The 25891-nt window shown below is 52.7% G+C and overlaps 1 protein-coding gene across 1 annotated transcript in view; it reads right to left on the bottom strand.

The window, feature by feature from the left end:
• CNGB1 (cyclic nucleotide gated channel subunit beta 1) overlaps positions 1–25891 on the bottom strand; it is a 62623-nt gene that overhangs the window by 18273 nt on the left and 18459 nt on the right. The window contains exons 14-24 of the mRNA XM_072745281.1: positions 22002–22089; positions 21254–21290; positions 15593–15752; positions 12876–12983; positions 10245–10402; positions 9042–9197; positions 7945–8153; positions 7166–7216; positions 6797–6883; positions 4858–4922; positions 3929–4051 (exon numbers count right to left, since the gene is read on the bottom strand). Of these exons, the coding sequence (XP_072601382.1) occupies positions 3929–4051; positions 4858–4922; positions 6797–6883; positions 7166–7216; positions 7945–8153; positions 9042–9197; positions 10245–10402; positions 12876–12983; positions 15593–15752; positions 21254–21290; positions 22002–22089 (1242 nt within the window). The remainder of the gene's footprint in view (positions 1–3928; positions 4052–4857; positions 4923–6796; positions 6884–7165; positions 7217–7944; positions 8154–9041; positions 9198–10244; positions 10403–12875; positions 12984–15592; positions 15753–21253; positions 21291–22001; positions 22090–25891) is intronic.

Genomic DNA, 25891 nt, shown 5'->3' with positions numbered 1-25891 from the left:
GCAAGCCTTGGCTTCTTTCTCCTAAAATGGACATGGCAATAGAACATCCTTCACAGGGGGATCGTGAGGACAAAATGAGGTGCTAGAAGAGCTCCCGGGACATGATGAGCTCTCAGTAAACGTCCGCTACCAGAGCTTTCTCTGTCGCTGGCACCGGCCACACGCGCGCCCGCAGTAGGGAACAACAGACTCGCCTGTGTCCTCAAGCAGCTCACCATCTAATGGACAGCACGAAATCGTGCAAAGAGCCCTGGGAGGGAGCCCTGAAACGGAGCGGAGGTTACTGGGGAGTTATGTTGGAGGGGTCTTCGCCTCTGACTACGAGCTAGGAGGCCTGGGGTGAGGTGCTGGGTAACCCTGGGCGACCCTGCTCCTCCTTCCGCCCTGGTACTAGACGTCTCAGAGCAAGGGTCTCCCCAGTAAAGCCCCGGTCATACCGTCCCCCGGCCACCAGAGGGCGTGCAAAGCAGCCTTAAGCAGAGAAGGAGGGGAGCGCCTGTCTGGGAGCTCAGGGAGTGCCCCTAGGCCACCAACAGAAAGGCATGGGAGCAAGGTCCCCAAGCCTCTCCCCAAACGCTTTCTGGTTGGAGAAAACTTCTACTGGCGTGGCCCATCTCAGGGGCTTGAAGTCCTGGCATCTTCCCTGCTACTGGGCCTGTGGGGACCCCTGCGTGCTCCAGGCCAGGCAGAAGCAGAGCAGGATGGGAGACCCCCATAGGTGTGAGCTTGGGTCCTCAAGCCCCTGGGCCAGAGCAGACACTCAACAAACGGTCACTACTTTGAAGGTAATTTACCCATGATATTGGACTTTTGGAGGGATCCTTCACTATTTGTGCTTTTTTGCACATATTGGGGGTTCCCTGTAGGATTTTGTTTGGAGAAAAGCAGTGCTGCCAAGACAGAGTGTCCCTTCTAAGGTCCCTGCAGGAGGAAGTCCCTGATAGCTGTCCCCTGTCTTCCCCTTCTCTGCTTGCCATTCCATCCCAGGCCTGCCCATGATAGGTGTGCCAGGCTCAATCCTGGGACCTAGGTTTTTAGCTTGTTGGAGCACAAACCCCTTTGTGAATCTAAGGAAAGCTAGCAACCTTCTCCTTCAGGAAGCCAGCATGTCCTCAAAATTTAGCTCCAATTTCCAGGAGGGTGGTGGTGGGGCCACCCTCTACGTGTCTGGATCCGAGTTAGGAACCTCTCTCCTGGTATGCCAGCTTCCCTGTAAGAATGACTGTAGCTAGAAAATGGCCACTGACTCCTGTCCAGGCATGACCTGGACATGCTGCACACATTAGTTTATCATTCCCCACAAGAAATCTCAATGTAGGGACGCCTGAGTGGCTCAGTGGTGGAGCGCCTGCCTTTGGCTCAGGTCGTGATCCCTGGGGCCTGGGATCGAGTCCTGTATCAGGCTCCCTGCATGGAGCCTGCTGCTCCCTCTGCCTGTATCTCTGCCTCTCTCTCTCTCTGTGTGTGTGTCTCATGAATAAATAAATAAAGTCTTTTTTAAAAAGAAGAAATCTGAATGTAACACCATCTTCAAGTTGTAGAAGAGAAACTGAGTCTCAGGAAGGGAGGGGCCTCCACCAAGGTCACAGAACGAGTTTTAACGAATAGCTTCTGTTCTTCCCTTCCCTGGACTCCTAAAGTCTGTGCCCAGGCTCTCCAGGCTCACACATCCGATCTGGACTCCAAGTGTTCCTGCTTACCTTCCCACATGGCCCTCCCTCCCCCTGATCATACCAACCCTTTGTCAGGGCCTTTTGTTGCTCCTCCTATCAGGTCCCTGGGCTTCCTGCCTATCTTGTTGGTCCATCCTCCCCTCAACCATCACCATCAGAGTCATCTTTCTGAGATCCCCCTGGGCCCTGTCATCTTCCTGCTTCCAAGGTTTTGAGGCAAGAGGTGAGAGGGTAGCCCGGGTAGCTTTCCACATCCATCTGACCATTACAAATGTGGCCGCACACGGGAACTCCCTGTACTTCCCCATCGGCTCTTCTGTTAAACCTGGAACTGCTCTAAAAAACATAGTGTACTAACTACAAAAATAATATATATATTTTTAATCTTAGAAATGTTCATATCCTTGGCCGTGCCATTCCCCCTTCAGGAATTTATTATGAGGAAACACTCAGGTCAGAGGACAAAGATGCTCACTCCAGCATCCCGGGTCAGGCAGAAGAACTGGAGGCATACCTCCAGAGCCCAACGATGAGGGCATAGTCAAATAAACACTGGCCTCTCTGCACGGCAGAGATATTACTATTGTGGTTTAAAAAAAATTAACGATGGACAGATATGCATGATATTATGCTATTCTATATCCCTGTGGGTGACATATTTTTCCACATTTTCACATTTCTAAAACTGGGATGTCTCTTAAAATCTATGGGTACGTTTGTTGTAATTTTTTTTTTTTTTTGCAGAAAGCTGTATTGACTCAAAAATGCATCACAGAATGGACTACATCTTAGAATGCAAGAAATAGAGTAAAGAATATTCCTGATCTTTCTTTAATAATCAGAATAAATCTATATGAAATGAAGAACAGCAAAGAAGAACCCCATACTGGGGTCCCCATGGCTCAGAACCACACTATCCCATTAAAATATGATGAGACCCACATACAGAATTTAAAACTTTTTCCAGTTGCTACATTTCCTCAAAGTAAAATGAAACAGGTGAAATTAATTTCAATAACATTTTTTAGTGACCCAAAGTATCAAAATGAATATCATTTCAATGCATAACCAAAGTTTTGGGCATTAGTTTTTTTTTTTTTTTTTTTTTTTTTTATGATAGTCACAGAGAGAGAGAGAGAGAGGCAGAGACACAGGCGGAGGGAGAAGCAGGCTCCATGCACCGGGAGCCCGACGTGGGATTCGATCCCGGGTCTCCAGGATCGCGCCCTGTGCCAAAGGCAGGCGTCAAACCGCTGCGCCACCCAGGGATCCCAGTTTTGGGCATTAGTAATAAGGCAGTTGACGTGTTTCTTCATATCTTCTGAACCCGTGTGTATTTCACATCTTAGTCACGCTGCGTTTTAAATATTTGGTGGCCCCTGGTGGCTAGTGGCCATGATATTGGGTAGCCCCTGCCACCACACAAGAGGGCTCCCAGAGCCCTGACTCCACCATTTTGCAACTCTGCACCTTTGTTCTGCTGCTCCCTCCCCCAGGGCTTCTCTGCCCCTTCCCTCCACCTACCAAGGCCAAAATCAAATGCAGCTTTTTGGAACTGACTGTCCTGTGCCACGTTCCCCATGCTTCTCTGGCACCAGGCAGATGGTGTGCTGGTTAAGACTGCAGACACACTGCCCAGGTTCAAATCCCAGCTCTGGAACTTATGAACGAACTGTGCGACCTTGGGAAGTCATTTCTCATCTGTAAGATGGGAATGATGTACCTATCACATGTGATTCCTAGAAGGATTCAATGAGTTACTTTGCTAAGTACTTGAACCAGGGCTGGTACAGAATAAGCATTCTCTGCTGTAAGGGCTCGCTGCTCGGGTTAGTAGAAGTACCATTGACATCGTCATTGTTTGAACACGTCCCACAACGTATGGCAGCTCTCTGGTCTGGCAAGCAGGTTTCACCTTGTTTGCCAGCTCCCGCATGGCTAGCGACGCCCAGGGAGCTATGTTGGGAAGTGTGCTTTGGCCTCCTTCCCACTTGGCTGTGTCCATGGAGTAGAGAAGTAGGCGCACACGTGAGGTGCATTTGCCAACTCTACTAGGCTTTAGGAGGCTGAAAGGATCTTTCTAGCAGGTCTAGTTTCTTTCTGTGCCTCACTCTGCCTAGCACATGGCAGGTGCTCGGGAAACGTGAGCTCAGTGAGGACACAGACACATGGTCCTCATACTTTCTCATGGCAGCAATGGGACCTCTTTCCAGGACTCTCTGTGGATTAGAGCCCCAGGAGGGTGACTGGCTCACCTGTTTCCCACGCCATCGTAAACCCAGTGAGTGGAGCCGAGGCCCTGATAGGCGGATGCCCAGTAATACAGACAGGAGTTGACATGCAGACTGTAGAGCAGGTAGGCCGTGGTCCTGATGACCCTGCGGGAGAAGGGAAGGTGTGAACACAGCAACGGGAAGGGTGGCCATGATCTGTCACCCAGGGGGACTGTGGGAAACAAGCCCACCTTCACCTCCCCTGACACCCGCCTCAGACATCTCCCTGCTGGAGCTTCATGGCCCTGTCCCTTGGCCTGCCAGGATGGACACCTGGCTGATGGGAACCAGCCGGTGCCAGACTGGGCCAACTGGATGCTGTTTTGAGACTTGGACAGTTAGGGATGGTGGCCTGTGAATGGCAAATCGTCAAGGCCAGGGGCTGGAATGGCCCTGAGTTCCATGTGCAGATGGTTCTGGGGGCAGGAAGGACAGAGGGGGTGTATCCTTGGAGAGGGCCAGAGAAGGGACAGATGAGTGTAGAGAAGCGCCACTCGAGAGCAACGTGGAGGAGCTTTGTCCCTGAGTGTGGCCGGCTGGTCTAGTGCCCCCGACGAGAGTTGGCCCGCCGTCCTTACACACAGCCCCCCTATGTTCGAGCCAGGTTGAGGCACCCAGTTCCCTGAGCTGAGATCAAAATGAGGCCCGGCTCCCTGGAAACAGTGGCGAGCTGTACATAGGAACCTCTGTGCGCTCTCCTCACAATTGGGGGAAATGGGACATTCTTGGTTCTCTAAAAAAACAAACATCCCTTTAGAGAAGGGCCAGGAAGAGGCCTGGCTTCCGGTAGCACTGGGCCTGCAGGGCCAGGGGAGCTTGAAAGGGGAAGAAATACGAGTAGAGAATGCCTTGCTCCATTGTTGCTGCAAACGGCCAGTGTACACGCACGTGTGTATGCGTGTGTGTCTCACCTGTAAACATAGGCTTTGCTGAGGATGGATTCCAGGCGGCTGTTAAATTCGAAGAAGGCCATGTACTGGGAAGAAGAGCAAAGCATGAGGACAGCCCGCCGTCCATGGGGGGTGTGCTACCCTCCCCTCTCCAGCCTGTTTCCCAGAACGGAGGCCTCTTTCTGCAGCGTCCCCCCAGGAGGCTGGGCAGTGACACTCACAAATCAGAGGTCCTTAGCCCTCCCATGGGTGGTGGCCAGGAACCCCATTTACTAATCCGCTGGAAACTGTGACCCCCCCCTCTTCCCACAGCAATTACATCCCATCCTGTTCTCACAGTTTGCATTTGTGTCAGGGGGGCTCCGAGACCATCCGAAGCCCATCGTGACATCTTCAGGGGGACATGCATCTCAGGTTTAGGACCCTGTTTTCAACGTCTATTTATAAAGGAAACCATTTTACAAAGAAACACCATCCCTACCACCCCTCACCTAGATCCTTCAAAGGCTTGTTTATAATAATACAATTATAGTAGTGACTGCTCTTCTTCACGAACACCTCTGCTTTTTATACACGGCCTCCTTATTTATTTACACGTGAGCTATGTGGTATCATGCTCCTTTTACAGAGAGGAAATTGGCACTTCGTGAAGTTGAGTCACCTGCCCAGAGTACACAGCTGCTAAGTGACAGAGGCAGGATTTGAGCCCAGAGCATACTCATAACAGCAACACCTGGCACATGTATTGCTTGACATTTGAGAGCAACGGTGAGGGAAATGCCCTGAGCCATGTACTGGTCATCCTCCAGGCAGTCATTCTAAAGTCCCCCCAGAGTTTGGGGGGGGGGATGCTGGGGGCTGGGGGCTTGGATCTCTCTCCCCTTAGGCTACCCTTAGAATTTTGTCCTGGGGTCGTGCTAAACATCAGACACATAAGTCATACACGCTCACCACCACCACGTGAACCCAGACGTGGATCCCACCACTATGTGGGGAGTAAACCTCTGCTTGCTCTGCACTTTGGCTCTAAAGAAACCTACCTCTGTAGCCCCCAGGGGGCTGGCACATGTCATGTCGGATAAGACCGGTGCTGCTTCCAGGCTCGCCCTGCCTCTTGGGCAGCCGGGGAGCCCAGCGGTAGGATCTGCGCTCAATTCCAACACGATGTGCTGTCTTCTCTTCAGGGTCCTTGCCTGCTTCCTATTTTCCTCTGTCCTGTTTCTCCAAGTTATTCAGGGTATTGTGTTTGCCTCTTTTTGTGAATTCCCTCATTAGCGTTTTGGAGAAGAGGCAACAGTATCGCGTAAGGAGAGAGATGAATTTAATTGATCTGCCAGAAAAATCCATTTGGGAGCCTGCTTCTCTCTCTCCCCACCTCCCCACTTGTGTTCTCTCTCTCTCTCTCTCTTTCAAATAGATAAATAAAATCTTTTAAAAAATTAAAAGAAGAAACAGGTATTGGGCTGCACATCCAAATCTCTCCTGGGTACTTCCTGGCTCCTGTGACCTTGAGCAAGTGACCCAAGCTTTCCAAGCCTCAGTGTCCCCATCTTTCAGATGCACACCATCAAAAAAGCAGAAGTCCCCCTGTTGTTTCTTAATAATTAATGCAAGCATAGACAGTGGAGGCAGGCTGCCTGGGTTCAAATCCGGACTCCATTCCTTCCGACCTGTGTGACCTAGGGCAAGTTACTGAACCTCTCTGGTAAAATGCTGGTACTAAACACTCATCTCACAGGGTGGAGGAGTAAGTACTCGTAAAGCTTTGGGAATAATACCTAACACGCAGCACAAGTGAGAAGCGCTAACACTTTTAGGGAACTTCTCATCCCGCCCCCCCCACACACACGCTGAAGTGCCCCCCACCCTCCCTGCTCCCCAGTGCTGCTCAGGGCAGAGCTCAAGATGGCAGGGCCAGTGCAGAGCCTGGGGGAGCCGAGGTCTCCGGTGGGAAGCCTACCTTCAAACAGCGGGGCAAGCGCAGGAGGGGATTCACGCCAAACTTCAAATACAGGAAGTCCAAGGGCAGGAGGCAGAGCATGTCCATCTGAAATCCCAGTGGGACACCACAGTGTATGAAATGGGCCGCCCCAGGGGTTGGGGGGACGGGGAATGACAGGTCTCTACCTTCAGGGGAAAAGTGCAGTCAGAATGTCCCAGGAGGGGGCACAGAGCACTCCACCAACAAGCCGGTGTTTGCCCACCCAGAGTGATCCTGGTGGGAACCACATCACACCCGCCCCAGCCCCACAGCACCCAGGGTCCCCAGACACACTGCCTCCCAAGACCCAGCAGAAGCTCGCCTGCTCCCACCCCCCCCAGCACGCACCTTAAAGCGACGAGATTTCAGGTAGTTGTCCCGCATCTCCTTCTTGTCTGTCTAAAAGAAACAGAATACCGACCGACCGTGAGATGGCCGGAGAGCCTCATCCCTGACCGCGTGGGAGCAGCGTGGACATTCCTTAGACCCATGTGCTAAGAGCATGAGCCTAAAACTGAATGTCCAGCTAGGAGATGGGAATCTAGCTGGGGTGGGCTTGGACAACTGCCAAGTCAAAACCAGGACTCAGTTTCCTCCCCAGTAAGCAGGGCCTGTACCAGGGCACAGGGTCTCACATGGGTCCAAGCAGCATGCTCTTTGCAGGACCCCCAGGAAGCATTGTTGGCCAGCAGTTCCCCCACGCTGGCCGCTCTACAGACATCATCTCAATCTGCCCTCACAGCAGCACTATGAAGCGGGAACAATTACTATCCCCATTTCACAGATGAGAAAACTGGGGCTCAGAGGTGGCAGGGGGGCTGCATCTAGTTATGGTAGTGCTGGGATTCGAATCAGATCCACCTAAAGGTCCTTCTCTGGTCCACTTTCCATCTTTCATTCCATCAGATGGTCCAGGAACCATTTCTCCCCTGAACAGTATTTGGTGCGTGTAATTTGAAATAGCACAGGCAAATGTTACGGAGATCCTGGCACGGGCAGATGTTCCCGAGATCCTGTTCATTTGTCTCGTCTATCGCAGCAGCAGCAGCAACAGGGGGCAGGCTCCCGAAGGCCCTGGCTGCAGGGTCTGCCCCCGCCCTGCCCGCCTCCACTTGCCCGGGACTCACAATGATGTCTCCCCCTCTGACAAACTGCAGGCGCAGCTGGAACACGGTGATGTCCAGGAGGTAGATGAGATCACATAGATAATCCATCAGCAGCCAGAGGTGGATGTTGTTTGGTGTCTGGTAAGGGAAGGCCCAGCGCACGGGGATCAGCCAACAGTTCCAGTTCCATGCCAGCACCACAAAGAACAGCCACAGGATGTACATCAGGTCTGCAGGGAGTGGAGGGACAGGAACATGCTAGATGTCAGCTGGAGGAGGGCTCCTCCACAGTAGGATTAGGGAAGGGCCTTCCTTCTTTCCACTTGTCTGTTCCTAGATGCGGCACTTCTGTGACTGGCGTGTGTGTGTGGGGGGTGTGTGTATAAAACTATCTTTGATTCAAAAATAAATCACTGCTAGGCCCTAGTAAACCAGAATACTCGAAGAGAGGCTATGGGGGCATTATTAGATAATAGGCAGCTAACTAGAAAACACTTACGCTCTGTTTCCTATTGAAATATTTCCAAAAATGTATTTCCTGCTTTAGTAAATACACAATAGTAAATAATGGATAGAAGACGGACACATGGACAGGTGGATGGATGGATGGATCGTAGTCATGTGGTCATTTCCAAGGCCCGGTGGACACCAGGGGCCCTGTGCCCCCAGGACACAGATGAGACCATGGGAGGGTCTCTCTCTGGCACCCACCCTGCCTCCCCAGGGAAGCCCCAAGGAGAGGTCAGCTGAGAAAGGCTGGGAGGTTCTTCGTAAACTGTAAAGCGCCGTGCCCATATGAAGGGTTGTCATTCCTGAGGAATAGAACGTGGGCTAAGAGGGACATGAGGGGAATTCACTTTAGATGTAGAAGAATTTCTGCCCTTTCCTGCTCAGAGTAATAGATCCAGGAAGGGGCCAGCACGAGCAGAGTAGAAAGCAGACTTGGCCAAGGGTCAGGGCTCCCGGGTCTGACTAACTAGTCGTGCCTCAGTTTCCTTGTCTGTGCGGTGGGTGTGATAGTAGGTTCCTATTCGGGGCTTGCACTCCCCCGGCTTCTCCCTCTTGTTCTGCCCTCACACAGTATGCCGTGGCAAGGCCCAGGCCCACCCAGGACTCACTGGTCAGCGGGTCGATGCTCTGGGGAAAGCGGTACGTCTTCCAGGGGCGGCGCTTGAACTTGCAGCAGAGCATGTCACAATAGTGCTCCTCCTCCACCTGCCCCACCTCAGCCGGCTTCACGACTGGGGCAGGCTCTGGGGCTTTCTTGGCCGGGGCTGTGGGATGACACCAATGACCATCTGACCCTGCCCTGAGGCTCGGGCAGAGGATACAGGGAGAGGGCTCCCAACCCCAGATTCTGGATCTGGATCCGAGGGAACCTGGCGCCACCTCACAACCTGCTGTCAGCCCTGCATGCAGAAGCCGGGGTGCTCTCCTGCAGCAAACCCCACAGCACCTGCCCTGACACTCTTATCAGATACCAGTATGGAGCTGCTTCTTAGGGGCTGTCCAGAATGAGATGTTTCTGGACAACTTGGATGTTTGAAAAAGTCTGTTTGTGCATCTGTGTTTAGACCCCCTCAGTTCTCTCTGGAGGGCTGGGGGCGTTTCGTACCCAGATTCCTATGACCCAGGGCCAGAAGTCAGGGAAACCTTGCTCTGGGTTTTACAGAACAAGAACCTAGCTCCTTTATTTCTGAAATAGGACACTGAAGGGAACCAGAGCCTCCCTGTGCATTGAAGGCAATGTTGTTGGTGACCTAGAGGTTGAATTTTGTAGGTTCAATATGGTTGCATTTCTAGCTCTAGGACTCTGGATCCAGGCCCTGCTAGGTCCATTGTTGAGACCTGGGGCACAGTCCTCCTTTGGAAAGACCTGGAAAACCTCTCATTTCCCTCTGGAATCTTGAAAACAGGAAACTTTCAGGTAGCCCCATGAGACTATTCCAAATGAGGCCTCCAAAAAATAAGACTGCCTGGTTCCAGAGTGGGGTGTGGACACCCTCTGTGTGTAAGTCCACGAGATGCCTCCCAGGCTGAACCACTTGCCTGCCAGAGGGAAAGGGCCAGAAGGGCCAATGAGGATACTTTGCCCAGAGAGAGCCAAGTACAACTGGATCATTGGTCAGAACTTGACCTTATTTTGTCCCCTGGGTACATAGCTAAACCTGTACATACAGGACCCCAAAATCCAGACAGTGGGGACGTAGGCCTTTCTCAAGCACCTCAACCATTTCCTTGGGGGTGCCCTCACCAGGAGTTTACAAGGACTTTAGGGGCTCCGTTTCTGATAGGGTGAATCATCCGAGCTCTGGACTCACAGGGCTTTGGGCTCTCCTCGTCGGAGGTGACATCAGGGTCGATGAGCTTCTCTTTCACCTTTTCCGTCCGCTCCTTGAAAAGCTTCACCAGCTCCTGGAGCCGGTCATTGATGATGGCGCTGTTCTGGCTGGCCGTGGAGGTTGCACGATCCTGGCCACTGTGGACACACCACCCGAAGTGAGTGGGCTGGAGGGGAAGGGACCCCTGTGCCCCCGGGCAAGAGCTGAATGGCATCTGTATTCCACCTGGCCCTAAGGAGGTAAAAGCTGTCCTGGTTTCCTTCTGACACCAGAAATATCAAATCCACTTTAATAGCTCCAAGGAGGAAATTCAGTCTGGGGCTAACACCGGGGGCCCAGCTTTTAGAAAATGTACCACGTGGGATCTGATTCAGATGGAGAGTTCTGAGAAAACTTTGATCCCACTTGAGATTTAGGCAGCAAAGCTTAGAACTTAGATCAGGGCTGTCGGTCCCAATTCAGGGTTCACATGAAATTCGTGTCTGGGACAGATCAAAGAAGGGACGGGGCTACACTTTTGGCTCAGGAAATAGCTGGTGGAAAAGAATATTGTGGATATATTATGTAACCTTTTGGGGCGCCTGGGTGGCTCAATGGTTGAGTGTCTGCCTTTGGCTCAGGGTGTGATCCCAGGTCCTGGGATCAAGTCCCACATCAGATTCCCCTCAGGGAGCCTGCTTCTCTCTCTGCCTATGTCTCTGCCTCTCTCCCTCTGTGTGTGTGTGTGTGATGAATAAATCAATAAAATCTTTTTAAAAATTGTTTCCTTTTAACTAAAAGGAATTTAAACTGCATGCACTTGCAGCAAGAGAGACAGATGGACAGAGAGACAGCAAGAGAGAGAGTGCGAGTCTGCCCACCACTCCACTCAGCATGGGGCAAGTGCCTGGAGTGAGCTGAGACAGGCTGCAAATCGGCTGTCCTTTGAGCAGCCTCACTGGGACCATTGTGCTGAGCTGAGTGTAATACTAGTATTTTCACATCTATTTGTTTTCATCCACAAGGGTAACCAGAATGCAAGCCAGCTCCTCTCCCCGTGCTCACTGGATGAGGCAGGCTGGAGAAAAGCAATCCAGGGGCCTTAACAAGAGACAGCACAAAGGGGTGGTGGAGACGCCAGCTGCTCACCCACATCGGCTCCCGTGGGAGAGGTCGCTGGGCCGCAGACACCCAGCGAGGGGCTGCAGGTCCTGCGTGTGGCCAGGCGAGCTCCCACCAGGGGAACATGAAGGGACATACTACATTACATGCATCCCTGAACCCCTTGCCTGGTGTTCTCCCCTTCTAGGGGTGACCTGTGGGGGTCTTGGAAGCCACATGAAGGTGGCAGAGCTGCTGTCAGCGGGGTCCCTAAACTGACTTAATGGAGCAGAACCCTCCACTGATCTAGTGACATGTTTATGATAAATGAGACATCTTGTTGCTTAAGCCACTGAATCTGTGGGGTCTATTTGTTACAGAGGCTGAGCCCACCTCGCTAGCGCATGGATCCCCACGCTGAACCCCCTAAGAGGCTTCAAGGGTAACTTTTATTATTATAACTGATTTCGGTATTGTTTTCTGCTACTAAACTCTGACCCTGTCCCAACCCTACTGCATAAGATGGGACTCCACCGTATACTCAAATGGACCAGTGAACTAGGGGTGAAGTTTGGATTTTTTTTCCTGCTCCTCTAACATTTCTGAACTTTCCACAACTCTGTAAAACAAACTCCATAAATTATAGGTAAAAAAAAAAAAAAAAAAAAAAAAGGCTGGGAGGAATGTCTAGTGCCTCCTGTGGCCACTCCTGGAGCTGTGGCTGGAAATAGGTTGGGGATCTCAGACCAGAGCCTGCAGCCAGGGGATTCACCATCAACCAGACATCTCAGACTCTTCAGAAAAACATCTTCTGTTGGCCCAGTCCTTGGAATAGGTAGATGTCAGAGACCCAGGTTCCAATGCCCTCACTGTGGCCTCTAAATATTGTCCCACAGACCACCTGGAGGCTTATAAAAATGTGAATGCCCCAGGGCCCACTGTCTGAGGTTCTGATCCAGCAGGTCTGGGCAGGGGCTGGCAATCTGTATTTTTAACAAGCTCCCTGGGTTCAGACCCTGGAAGATCGTTGTGGTCCTCACTCCACCTGCTGACCCTCTCAGGGGTTTAGTGCCAGGAACCAACCTCTGCCTGTGGGCCAGGAGACTCTCTTTCACAACAAAACCTCTGTGCAAAGACAGAGTGTATTCTGCGGATTTTTTAAAGATTTTATTTATTTACTCATGAGAGACACAGAGAGAGGCAGAGACACAGGCAGAGGGAGAAGCAGGAACCATGCAGGGAGAACGATGTGGGACTCGATCTCAGGACCCCGGGATCATGCCCTGAGCCAAAGGCAGATGCTCAACCACTGAGCCACCCAGGCGTCCCTATTCTGCAGACTTTACAGAACTCCTAGGCCAGCCAAAAGCAGCCTGGACAGGAGACAGAGCCCTGTCTTACGGCTCAGATGGTGCTGCAAATTCATGGTACAGGGTTCTGTGCTCTCTGCCACCCCATTCACCTCCCCTTGCCTGCTCATCCCTATCCATACTTCCAACCTCTGAGACCCTGGAGGTGATCCCCACTCACTCAGTGCCTTGTGGGCTGGATGGGTCTGACCAGGCGACCATGGGGGACTCAGCTGGTGACAGTGCCCTGAGCTCTTCAGCCTCATCATCTTGGGAGGGCAGCCTCTTCCTGCAAGGACACAGACATAGAAGAGGCCTTCAGCAAGGGCAGGGGCCTCAGGGAAATGAACCGACTTTGACGCCTGCAGATAACCTAGAGCTGAACCCTGGGCAGGGGGAATGGGGCAGGGGGTAGAATGAGTTACTTAGGACTCACTGGGACCTCAGCTTAAATGTTCTTCTGCCTCCCCTCCCAGTCTACACAGCCTGCGTCCCCTCCCAGTCTACAGGGCCTGCGTCCCCTCCCAATCTATAGGAGCTGCGTCCCTCATCCCCTCCCAATCTATAGGAGCTGTGTCCCCTCCCAGTCTACAGGGCTTGTGTCCCCTCCCAGTCTACAGGGTCCACGTCCCCTCCCAGTCTACAGGGGCTGCGTCCCCTCCCAGTCTACAGGGCCTGCGTCCCCTCCCAGTCTATAGGGAATGCATCCCCAGCGCACCTCTTCCAGGCTCCCTGTCTGAGGAAGGAACACCAAGCCTCCCCAGGGTCCCCTGTCATTTGGGCCATGTCTATGGCAACTGCACTTGGAGCCATTGGAGTCCTGGCTGATGGTGTCTGGGTTCAAACCCACCTGTCTTTCTTCCCATCCCCAACCACCAGGACTCAGGATCCCAGACATTTTAGAAGGATACAGCCTGCGGGGATGTGCAGCACTTGCCTTTATTCTAGAAACTCTGGAACTATCCATTTGCCCTCTGCTACCTCCCCAAGGAAGGCAGCACTCATGGGTTCACTTCTTTCAACTCTAAATAAAATTCACATTCGAGGGCACTGAGGCCAGAGTTTGCACAGGGGGGACCCAAACTTGGTACTCTTGCACCCAGCCTGGTGTTCTCTCCTGAGCCAGGAGAGCACATGCTGCCCGAGACCCCAGAGTGTGGAATTGAGTCAGCAGCTAGGCTCCCCCAAGCCCTATACTAAGCACCTGGCATGAATTAACTCATTGAATTCTTCCAGCAATCTAGTAACTGGTGGTGTGTTTATCCCCATCTTACAGGAAGACCAGGAAGACCAGGAATGTTAACTGCTTGCCTTGAGCCTCACATCAGTGAGTGATGAGCTGGGATTCACCCCAAAACCAGGCTTTAAGCTATGAGGCATGGCCTTGCCTGTGTGCCCCTCCATCAGCCTCTGTGGTTCCTGTGGCGTTTTAGTGCCTATCAATTGCCCACAATGCTCCTTCCATCTCTGACATAGGCACCACTGACCTCTCAAGTCAGGTATCAGAATTTTCCCTTCTCAGGGCCATGCTCAGGCAGAGGCTCAAGAGAGGTTCTCCTGGTTTCTCAGAGTCATGTTCAACTTAGTGCTCTCTGGAGCAGTCTTGTCTGTTCATAGTCTATCCCAGCCCCCCTAGAACATCAGCTCTGTGACAGCAGACCCCTGTCAGGCTCCTCCTTGATGCATCCCCAGCACCCCAGAGCAGAGCCTGATATATAAAGATGTTCAATAAATGTTTGTGAATGAATGAGTGAGTGAGTGAGTGAGTGAGTGCTAAGGACAAGAGGAGACTCCCAGGCCTAGCCCATAAACAGAAGGCAGAGGGCTTGGATTTTATCCTCAGATGAGCCTACTCCCCTCGCTGTGCCCAGATATCTACCCCCAACCCAGCCTGTATGATGAGAGCAGAGAGAGGTAGACCAGATGTCTGCAACAGTGTTGGCTCCATTTCCTGTTATGTGTGTTTTGTGTATAGTTCAAAGAATGAAACAAGAAGACTGACAGGACAGTGGGCTGTGATCCAAGGCTAGATGAGATTACAACTCTTTTCTTTACATTAAAATCAGAGAGCCCTCAGTTGGTCACATCTAGCCATCTCTGTTACAGCAAGCTTTTTACCTTGGCTGAGAAAGTACTCAAGGCCCCTTAGAGGAGAGTAAAGACTAATCAAGAAAAGGAAGCTATCTCCCAATCCAACCACTAAAGGAGAAGCAGCTGGCACTCCCTGCAGTTTAAATACAGTTATTCACAAAGTACTGCAAAGCACTTCACAGTTTATCTACAGCTGTATGCAAGACCTCTGTTACCTGGCTCAGGTTGTCCAAAACCAACTCTAATCATACAACAAATTTATATCAAGAGGCATAAAAACGTGTACAGCCTTGACCAGGAGCTCCACTTTTGAGAAAGGAGCCCAAGGACAGAGAGAAGAAACCCAAAGAGATGTTCTTAGCTCCATTATGGAGAGTGCCCAGTGAGAATATATTTATGAAGTTTATTCTGGCACATGGAACTGCAGGAATGTCAGATGTGATCTTGGATGAGATGTGACCCAAATCACTCCTCCAGTTAAAACCACACACAAGCAAGGGCCCATAGACCAGATACAGAAGAGAAGGCAGTAAAATGAAATCACTATCTAGTGTGGTGGGATGAGGATGCTTATTTTTCTAGTGTTTTTTGATATCTCCATTCCATTGTTTTCATAATAAAATGAGGGAGTGGAGATTAGCCTTATCACATTTATTATCCCCTTCTATACTTGGGACAGGACTTCCTTGGAGAATCCTTTATAGAGTCCTAAACCAGGATTTAGGACCAGGGAGTAGGGCCATAGTCCCAGTCCTGACACCAAAGCACTGAGTGACTGAAAAGCCCAAGGGAAGCGTAAAAGGTGACCTTTCTGTTCCTGCGGCAGATCCTGGGACAGTGAGGGTGTCGGCTTTGGCAGGAGAAGGTGGTGGCAGCTCAGGTGAGGGGGTATTTTCCACGATCAGGGGATGGCTGTCCGCATCAACATCTTCCACCTGCACTTCCGGGTGCTCTTTTGTAGCAGGCACTTGGAGAGAGGCAGGAGAGGACAGTCAGAAAAAGAGAGACAGAGAGAAGCCGGGTCCCAAGGGCCTTGCTCTGTTCTTGAGTAAAGCCACAGAAAGCATGTTTGGAGGGGCCTCTGGCAGCCTCACCCCCCAGTGGGGCCCACAGGAGAGCTCCATGCAGAGAGTGCAAGAACATAGAGCTCCGGGGGCCTCTGAGGGCCTGGCCACCCCAGACACCGGCCCAGGAACTGCAAAAGGAGCCACCACACCATAGAAGCACAGAAGCTCCTGAGCACTGCCTGGAGTCTAGCTCTCCCAAGCTCAGGCTGGTTTCCCCAGGCCCAGAGAAGCATCAAGGACCTGGGGCTTGGTGGGAGTGGGGTGGGGGTGCTGGGCGGCAGCACCCAGAAAGGTCAGGGAGAGGCTGGGAGAGCCCAAGTCCCAGGGCCTGGCCTCACACAGCCTCAGCTGCTTCCCCTCTCTGGGCCTCAGTTTCCCCATCCCAACGTAGGGATGATAAAGGCACATGGCCTCATACTCCTGAAGGGCCTCACGTGGAGACATTGGGAATTTTCTTGCAATTCAAGATAGCAGCTTGTCCCGGTCGATGTGTCACCCCTGTTTGGGAATCTGTTTTGGTATCTCCTTGTTTTTGGGTGTGCCAGAAGCCCCTGGAACTCATCAGCCCAATTCCTCCCTCCTGACCTCTGACAGGTCTGGTGCCGTGTCCCACATCCCAAGAACTGGGGCCTCCCTGGGAAGGCAGGGGGTGGCCCTGCCTCAGGCTTCATCGCCCACCCCGAGGGCTGTGGGCACCCCTGCCTGAGGTGAAGTTCGGAGGATGCTGAGGGGGCCAGAGCAGGCCGGGCGGGGGGGGGGGTGTCTCCCAGCCACACCTGGGTGGGACCACTGGCTAGCAGCCAGGCGCAAGCCCAGTACCAGCTAGGAGGGCACATACTACCAAAATGGGGAGAGGGAGCATTTTGAAACCCTCGGAGACAAAATTTTCGTTTGAAATGGCCACCATGAGAAAAGCCAGCTTTGTGGACTTTGACGGAGGGATCTAAGCAAGGCCTTTTAGCATCTGTTCTACTAAGCCTTCAGCCCTCAGAGGAAGAGGATGAGTGGGGGTGGAGATGTTTCTAAAGATTTAAGGAGGAAGTTTTGCCGGACTAACAAGAGATACCCTGGGCTGTAGAAAGCAGGAGAGGGAGTGAGGTACAGGTACCTGGGCCTGCTTCCCGGCTGGGTGAGCTGGGGGCGGGTGGGGGGTGGAGCGGGCTGGGGCAGCAGCCGGACCCAGGGCAGCCTGTCCAAAATGCTCAGGGCCCCAGACTTCCCGGCGTAGCCCCTCTGTGAGGCCGTCTCCGGGAGCCTGGGAGGTGGGGGGCAGTCTTGCTGAGCAAGGCTCTGCAACCTCCATCACCCCCAGGAAAGGAGAAAAACCCCTAAGCCTGGTATTTTATTTTTATAGAATGAGAATAATATTGTGGAAAAAAAAAAGAAAGAATAATATGGCATGATTAAATTAGTTTAGAGAATAGTTCATATTTACTGTGAAGCACTTCCGATGTGCCTGCCAGGCATTTATTTTACTAAATTCTATGTGCTTTACATATATTAATTCTTTCCCCCTTCCCAGCCCTTCTAGAAGGCTGCTGTTATCATGGTCCCTGTTTTGTGGATAAACTGAAGCACAGAAAAGTTAAGGACCTGGCTGCAGAGCCAGGATTTGGACTCAGGCAGCCTGGCTCTGAGCCTCTTCCTCCATCCCGAGGCAGGTGACCAGCACACATAGAGGCCTCTGTTTAAACAAAGCCTCACTGTGTGCCAAGCAGCATCCCTGAAATAGGGATAATCTTACTACGTGCTGCCACACCTTATCCTCAACATCTCAAATCATCTCTGGTCGTACCCCCACAGCTGGATCAGTCCACTGTCCCAACGTGACAGTGGGACTATTTCCCCAAGTGTGGGGCTCCCAGGGACCAGGGAAGACACAAGATGATTTAAGATGACACAGATGAGGCAAAGGAAACATAGAATGAGAACATTCCTCCCATTCCCATTCTCTCTAGACCCTGAACGCGCACAGAGAAGTCTCAGCGTGGTGCTACCATAGCCTTGATGCCTCTCGGACACATCCTAATTCCTCTTCGTGGCTAAGAGAGCAGGGCTCCCCTGGGAGCCTTCAGCAGGTCATTGCACTTGGCTAGAACAATTAGCATGACTTTGTTTTCTTATTTGTTATTTCGATGTATGCCTTCTATTTATGGCACATGATGTTGGTTTCTTACTGGAATAGTATTGTAAAAGTTCCTGATTAAATAAACTTAACGAAATTTAAAAAATGAATCTACCGAAATAAAAATACCAAGCAAATAAATGTAGAACCAGTACAGAATGTAGCATAAATTGAGAAGGGATCCGTGGGGGTAGAAATTGGAAGATGCTCTGGAGTGAGTAGATGTAGGGCTTGCCCAGAAGACTGAGCCTGGTGGGCCAATCCCCGTGCCACCTCATCCCCATCCTATGCCCACCACGAGCCAGGAAAAAAAGACAGAACTGGATCTATTCTCAGGAAATGTTCAGTTCTACCTGCCTACTGACCTCACAGGCAACCTTGCACACTATCACTCAAAAATAAGTCAATTAAAAGGGAAAGTGGGCAGGTCTGGCTCCAGTTAAAGCAGAGTGATAGGGATTAGTCCAGAGGCTCCAGGATTTTCCTGAGCACTTGGTCACCAAGAAGCAAGCAGCAGGAGCCCAAAGGCTGTTGCAGGGACCTTGTTACAATTAAACAGATCCAAACAGCCCTCCTTCGCTGGCCCCCAGGATGCTTCTACTCCTGGTCTGCCTGCAGACACCTGGGGGCCTCTCCTTTCCTGAAATGGAATTTTCTGGGCGGTATCAACAATTCTTAGAAAGTCCAGCTCCCAGAAAATCATCAAGGTCAGTAAGACTCTGTCTGAAATGGGTCCCCACCTTCCTCTTTTGCCCCAATCCCCTCAATTTATTTTCTTCCCCCACCCAAGTTTCTTGGCCTAGAGAGCTTAGTAATTTGTTTAAACTGGGGTGTGATTGACTATCTGTAAAAAAAAAAAAAAAAAAAAAAAAAAAGATGATCTGCAGAATGCAATGTTTAACCCAAAGAACTTAACTGCTAATTGTGGGATTTGAGGCACAGAGATAAGGGGACTAATACTTCTTAAGTCACCACAAAGCAAGATGAAGGCATTGGTCAACAGAGGAGGGGGTGGTTTTCCATGAATTCAACTGGCAATCCTATACCTTGCCACGGCACCCATGCAGGGAACAGCCCGAGCCATGCAGAAGCACACTGAGGCACAAGCATGCTAGGTGCATGAGATCACACTACCTAGGCGACGGATGGAACTCCTGGTCTCCTTGGCGAAGTTGGAGTTGGACAAGGCCGTCCTCCGGGAGATGAGGACAGGGATGCGGGTGATTGGGGGGTGGTAGCTGGGCACATTGGGGAGGTGCTCCACCAGGGCTGGGGGAGCAAGCCCTGGAGCCACCTGGCCGGGTGGCTGGTCCTGGACCAGGTGATTGAGCTCCACGTCCTGGCCTGGTTTGGTCATGGTGCTGGGGCCGGGGTGCTCAGGTGGAGGTGGGACCCTGGGGACTGCAACCAGGAACAAGGGTTGGGGGAGGCAGGGCAGGTAGGCTCCTGCCCACCAGCGCCAACGTGGGTCAGCCAGTACCCTCCTGCACTTGTAGCAGCTGCACCCAAAGCCTGGAACATCGTCTGTGTCCCTGGAGTCAACGTCAGAAGCGTCATCAAGTCATGTCATGTGGCTGGTCTACTTGACAGCTCTGAGGGACAGCACCGGGCCCCCCAACTTTTTGTGCTCTCTCTGTTAACCAACCACTGGTGGCATTTTCCAACTCAGACAGAAAATGTTAGAATCAAAGAACCCACATATCCTGGACTGAAGCATTCTCAACCAGGTAGGATGTTCCATTCCAAAGAAACCCTGGAGCTGAATGAATTTCTCTTCCACCCAGAAGCAGGAATGTTCTGTAGGCTTTACATCGGAATCACCTGGGGACACTCAGAAATGTCTGATTTTTAAAATCTCCCCAAATGATTTTGGTGCGCAGACATGTTTGAGAACCAGGGCTCGAGGCCATTGCCTCTCAAACACTATTGTGCAAAAAACCACCAGGGATCTGGTTATAATGCAATTCTGGTTCAGCAGATCTGGGGTGGGGCCTGGGATTCTGTATTTCCAACCAGCTCCCAGGTAACACCAAAGCTGCTGGTTCCAGGTCCACACTTTTGAGGAGCAGCAGACAAATGGCACTGCCTTTGTTTCTGAGCGTGGTTCCCAGGCCACCTGCTTCCAGATGACCCGGAGAAGGAGGCAGAACAAGGCCCTCAGAACCTGAGTCTGCAGCAGGGCAACCCTGGTCTTATTCATCTGTGTGGGGTTCAGACTTAGTAGGTTTCTTACCGATAACATGTTCAAGTCAATAGAAGGTGCTTTTCAGAGATCAGGTGGGGAGCAAGCTCAGGATGCCTGGGGTCAGGACACCTGCGTCCAGTCCCAGGTCAGTCTTTGGCTGGCTGGGACACAGGCCTCGTGGTCCCCATGTGGCCTCCTGCCTCAGCGCCACACAGGGTTGGGTACCTGCAACACACTATCCCCCCGTCCTGCCCACCTGCCTTAGGAGGCGGGTACTACTATTGCCCTGTCTTCCTTGTGGGGAGCCACAGTTAGGAGAGGTCACACACCCGGCTCCAGGTCACACAGCCACGGGAGGGAGGAGCCAACAGTGACGTGCAGGTCTGTGCCCTTGACCGCTCAGCCACATCCTCTAATGGTCTGTCTGCCTCACAGTGTGGCTAGAGCACTGGCGGCTCGAGGGACCCGGAGGCTTGTAAGGCCAGGGCTCATGTCCATCTGTCTCGGGCTCCCCAGCCTAGCTATCCTCGGCTCCCCTGGACTCTGCCGCACCTCCCTGGAGTTCTCGGGTTTGGGGGTGAGGGCGGTAAATAACAGCAAAGTGCATGTGCTGGGCGTGGCCTGGGGATCTGAGCAGTAACACTGAGCAGTACTAAGCAGTAAGTAATCTGTCATGACAGATGCCAGTGTCATCATGACACGTGGAGTCTAGGCCGGGCCCTTTGCAAGCTGGGGTCCCGACTTTCACTCAGAGAGGCTACATTTCAGCCAATCCCTCTCTAGCTGGTGGTCCAGAGAACGGCGTTCCCAGTGAGGCGGGGGGCTGGAGGGGCTGACCGGGAGTGGGGTTTCCGCAGGCCTGCTGGAGTCCCGGGAGCCTTCAGTGATTCTCCTGGGGCCTTTGAAATACATCACGAAGCTCAATAATGTGGCCCCAAGACGCAGAGGATGGGCTTTGCCCAAGGATGGGACAGGCGTAGGGACGGCAGAGATGGAGGGAGAGGGGGTGCGTGCCCTTGTGCCTAGGCTGCCCCCTGGCCTGAAAACATCTGTAACATTCCGTGTTCCCCCCGACCCCAGGGCACACCTACCTTCTGGGCTGGTGGTCACGGCCTCCTCCTGCAGCTCCTGCAGACAATGAAGGGGAAACAGAAGCTGAGACCTCCAAGCCTCCTCCTAGCCCCAGGCCAGCCCAGACCCTGTTAGAATCCTCAGGGGCCCCGATTCCACTCCTAGCTCTGCCTCACGGGTCAGGCCCTGCCACCCCACCTGCTGGGGCATCCAGGGAGGCAACCTCCACCCTGGAGAGGGGAGGGCACACGGGAGCCCTGGGCCCCAGTGCCTGGAGTTGGCGCAGATGAGGAGGGAGGTCTTCTCACACAGCCCTGTGCATGCGGGCCTCGAGCGGCTAAAGCAGCCACCACAGTCTCCCCCCGGGCACTACACTTCACAGTGTATGACTGCACGTGACGCCCTAGAGAGGGGTCCTTAGCTCCGTTTTACAAAGGTGGCCACTGAGGCTCAGAGTGGGGAGGCGACACTGAGCCTCAGAGTGGGGAGGCGACTCGTCCAGAGTCACTCAGACACATGAGGACCGGCATGCAGGACCACTGTTCCCCACCATGGCCGTGTCATCCCAGGCCCCCCCTGGTACCACAGGACCCTTGGTATAATTAGCAAGGCCCTGCTGTAGCCACCACCCTGGTTCCCTCTGTCCAGTCAGCATCTCACCAGCTGAAAATCCCCCTGTAAACAAAGTAGACAAAGCTGCAGCCACTTCTGCTGACGCCCACCCAGGCCTCAGAGGTGGTCGGTACCAGGCCCGGTGCCGCTCCGTACCTGCTGGGAGGCCCTCTGGGGCTGGCTTCTGTCTACTCCAGTCAGGTCCTCGCCAGCCTGCGCCTCCAGACAGCTATCCAGCAGGACACTGTGACCCCACGGGGGAGGAGGAAAGGGCTAGCGTTAGGGACATTAGACATTTCCTGAGCCCTGCTGAGAGCCAGCCACTGTGTTGGGAGCTGGTGCACCAAGATGCCCACAAATAGGTCCTCACCCTCACGAGGATCCCTGCACAGGCCAAGCAGACCACAATTGTGCCTAGGAAGGAGGCCTGCCCAGAGGAGGTGGCCTCGGAGCTGGATCTCAGGAACAATGAGTTGATCATGAGGAATGGGTAAGGAAGGGTGTCCAGGAAGAGGGAACAGCATGTGCAAAGAAAAATGTGGTGGATGATTTGAGAAACTGTCCTCTGGGGGTGGGACCAATGGCACTGTATAGTGTTCAAAATATACTCCCAGCATTTCCCCTCTGCAGGTCTCCAGGTGATGTTGGTGATGCAGGCAAGCAGGGAATATGAGGAAAGTGAGGCCCAGGGAGGTGATCTAACCTGCCCAAAATCACATTGTTGGACACCACACAAACCTTGAATGCAAGCCCTACTTCTTTCCAGGCATGAGATCAGAGCTACACTTCGGCCGCTGAAGCTTTCAGGGGTCCCTGGCCCAGGCTGACGGGGACCAGGGGTGCAGAGAACGTGTACCCATCCGAGTCAGCAATCCCACTTGGCTTGAAAAATCTTCCGATTTTCAAGAGGAGCCTGAACTACATGTTTCGAAGGTGGGATCTCCAATCTTTAGTTGCTGATAATTAATCCAAATTAGTATACTCATGGTAATATGTAGATAAACAAAAGAGCCTGTCTATGGGCTAAATTGGGCCTTTCGATGCCCGTGCACAGCCTCTGGGTTGAAGTGGTGACTCAGAACCAGGCGCCAATGGGACTTTTGTAGTTAGAATCAGATCCTGGTTTCTAGTGGCTCACCCTACCTCACAGACCTCTGTCAGCAAGGGCTCACAGAGGGTGCTCTGTAATGTCTGCCATCCGGAAAACCCGGGTTCACCATCTGCTGCCCAGAGGGCTGAGCCTCAGTTCTCCCGAGGTGGGTGAGCGGGTGGGGACAGAATTGCAACCCCAGTCTGTTTGCAGCCAGTAGCCTGGGGGCAGGAATCAATCAGTGATCACATCGCCACAGCAGTCCCCATGGGCTCTGGCTCCCTGCATTCTCACCCAAACCACCCTGAGAGGCTGGGGCTGTGACTGGTCCCATTCCAGCTCAGCAATGGAAGGCACAGAGAGGGCAGATGGCCCATCCACGGTCACACAGCTGGCACAAGGCAAGCCTGGATAAAACACAGGCACCTCTGACCCCAAGGCCATGTCCTCAATACTTGGCTGCCTGCCTCTGAGCGTCTACACGGCCCCGTGTGACATGGAGGAGTGAGGCAAGTGTCTGTCCTGAGGATCCGATCACCTAACTCACTTCATTTCCCTTCATCAGCACATAACTATTTCCATTGTAAGGGGCCTCAGCTATCAGGGTCATACTCCCCACCCTGCCCAGGAAGAGACAGATTTTCTTAAAGAGATTCAAATCACAAAAGCAAAAGCACCTGATGACTTTCCTGGGGCCTGGGCACTTTAGCTCTCGTGGGCCCCTTTGTCCTTAAAAAGAAAAATTCTATTTTGTGATTACATTTATATGAAGATCTATATGTTACCATTATATATTTGAACATTCTCTTCCACTGAAAAGTTCATATTGGGGTCTGATGTCAAAAGAAATTAAAATGTGCTTGAAGGCCCCTAAAAGCATTGTGGGAACTATGCCCTGCCCAGTTCTCCAAGCAGAAAGGCCCAGGACACGAGCATTCACGGTCCAGTCAAGGGCTGCCTGGGGTGTTGCTCATTCCAGAATCAGGCCAGGAAATCACTGGATGGCCTCCGTCTGCCTCTGTTTGCCCATCTGTCAAACGAGTAGGACTTACTCAGCCTGTCCAGCCTGACTTATTTGAGTAAGGTCAGAAGGGCCAGTGAGAATCTCATGAAAAAGTCAAAAAAGACTTCCCATGCCTGGTGTCATTCTTCATCCCCCATCTCTCAACACTGATAAGCAATTTCCTTGTGTGTTGGCCAAGCAAACCAACTGTTTGCTATGGTCCCAGCTCTGCACTTGCTGGCAGTGCACCCCTTGGACATGGAGAGGACTGTGAGCCCCAGTTCCGTCCTCTGTGAAATGGGATGAATAATCAGTGCCCAGAGTCTGGCATGGACACCAAGTGTTACTCAGATGGCAGCTGTTGTCGTGATTGTTTTCATCGTTATTATTACTAATCGTAGGGGAGGTAGCATCCTGCAGGGTTATGAGTCACCCACGTGGATTGGAAACATCTTGCACAAACATCTCCAGCTATCAAGACACCTAACAAGCCCTACTGTGGCCCTGTCAGCACCTCCAGGGGCTGTTTTGGGAGCTATGTACCCAAAGTCACATTGCCCCTGGCCCACAATGGGCCCAGGCCCCCTCCTTGCCTGGCCCAGAAGCAGTAGGCCATCAACTTCTAGAAACCTCCCCAATCCTAGCAATTTCCAAGCAGAGAATCAGACAAACTGGCTGAGGTGGGCATCCAGAGGGGCTCCCCAGCTGGCTATCGAAGGTAGAGGTGCAGGGAGAAGCCAATGCTGGCCACCCCTGCTCCTCTTCCCCAGCAGCACCTGGCAGGCTATGCCCCTAAGCCAAGGTCTTCAGCACACTCCTCACCAGGCACCCCAACCCTGAAAGGAAGAAGGGGAACCCCTAGGAAGAAGTAGCCACCTACTTGGGTCTCGCTGTCTTTGCCGACAAGAGGGCCCATGATGCAGGAGTTCAGCTGGGGGCGGTGACATTCATCCCGAGCCCCGGGTCGAGTGCACACAGGTAGACAGCTGGGGGAGCCCCGGCACAGCCCCAGGCCTGCCAGGCCAACGCTGGAGCCAGTGTGGCTCGGGTGGCGGATGAGCCACTGATCCTTCCTGCTTCTAATCAGATTGAGGGGGGGGTGCAGGGAACTCTGCCGAAATGCCCCCAGGGAGACTAGGTGGGGACCAAAAGACTGCGGTTGCTAGGAAGAGCCGAGCTGTTGCCGGCAGAGACCAGGTCGCTAGGCGACTGTCTGCCTGTTACCAGGGCCTGCGCGCGTCATCAGTAACCCCTGTGCCTCTGCAAAGCTGGAGAGAGCATCCTCCCCCAGCCAGGACAGCCCCAGCCGCTTGCCCACACCTGACACCCTCTGGCCCTGGCCCTGGGATCACTTGCACTCTCGTCTCCATCCAGGGCCCCGGGCCCTAAAGTTCCCCAAGTTTGAAACTCTGGGTAAATGTGTGTGATTACATATGTGTCTGCAGTGTTTGTGGGTAACTATAAACACAGGCTTATGTGCATGAGCATGAGCACAGGGCAGAGCGTGCAAGTGTGCATCTGCGTGCCTGCGTGTGCACATGTGTGTGGCTTATGTGCATGAGCGCAGGGCAGAGCGTGCAAGTGTGCATCTGCGTGCCTGCGTGTGCACGTGTGTGTGGACACATAGGTGAGTGTGTGTGTGTGTGCTTGTGCATGTGTGCGGATTATGTGCGGGTGTAACTGTGTGCATACCTGCACATATAGGTGTGTGCCCAACCCAATGTGTGTGTCTGTATGTATGTGTTGGTGTGTACGCATAGTGCAATACTTGCGTGTACCAGTGTGTACTGTGCACTGAGAACACGTGCATAGTCGGTGCCTGCGTGTGAGTACACTAACTCGCTGGCCTTCAAGGTGAAAAGCAGACAGCAGATGGGGCTGCATGAATAAGGCTGGGCCACACCTAAGCCTTCACCCAGGAGAAGGGCTGTCACCTGTAAGTGAGAGCACCCC

Source organism: Vulpes vulpes, chromosome 2 (assembly GCF_048418805.1).
Source record: "Vulpes vulpes isolate BD-2025 chromosome 2, VulVul3, whole genome shotgun sequence".
Taxonomy (NCBI): Eukaryota; Metazoa; Chordata; class Mammalia; order Carnivora; family Canidae; genus Vulpes; species Vulpes vulpes.
The sequence above is the reverse complement of the archived record's forward strand: the minus strand, read 5'-3'. Positions and strand labels throughout refer to the sequence as shown.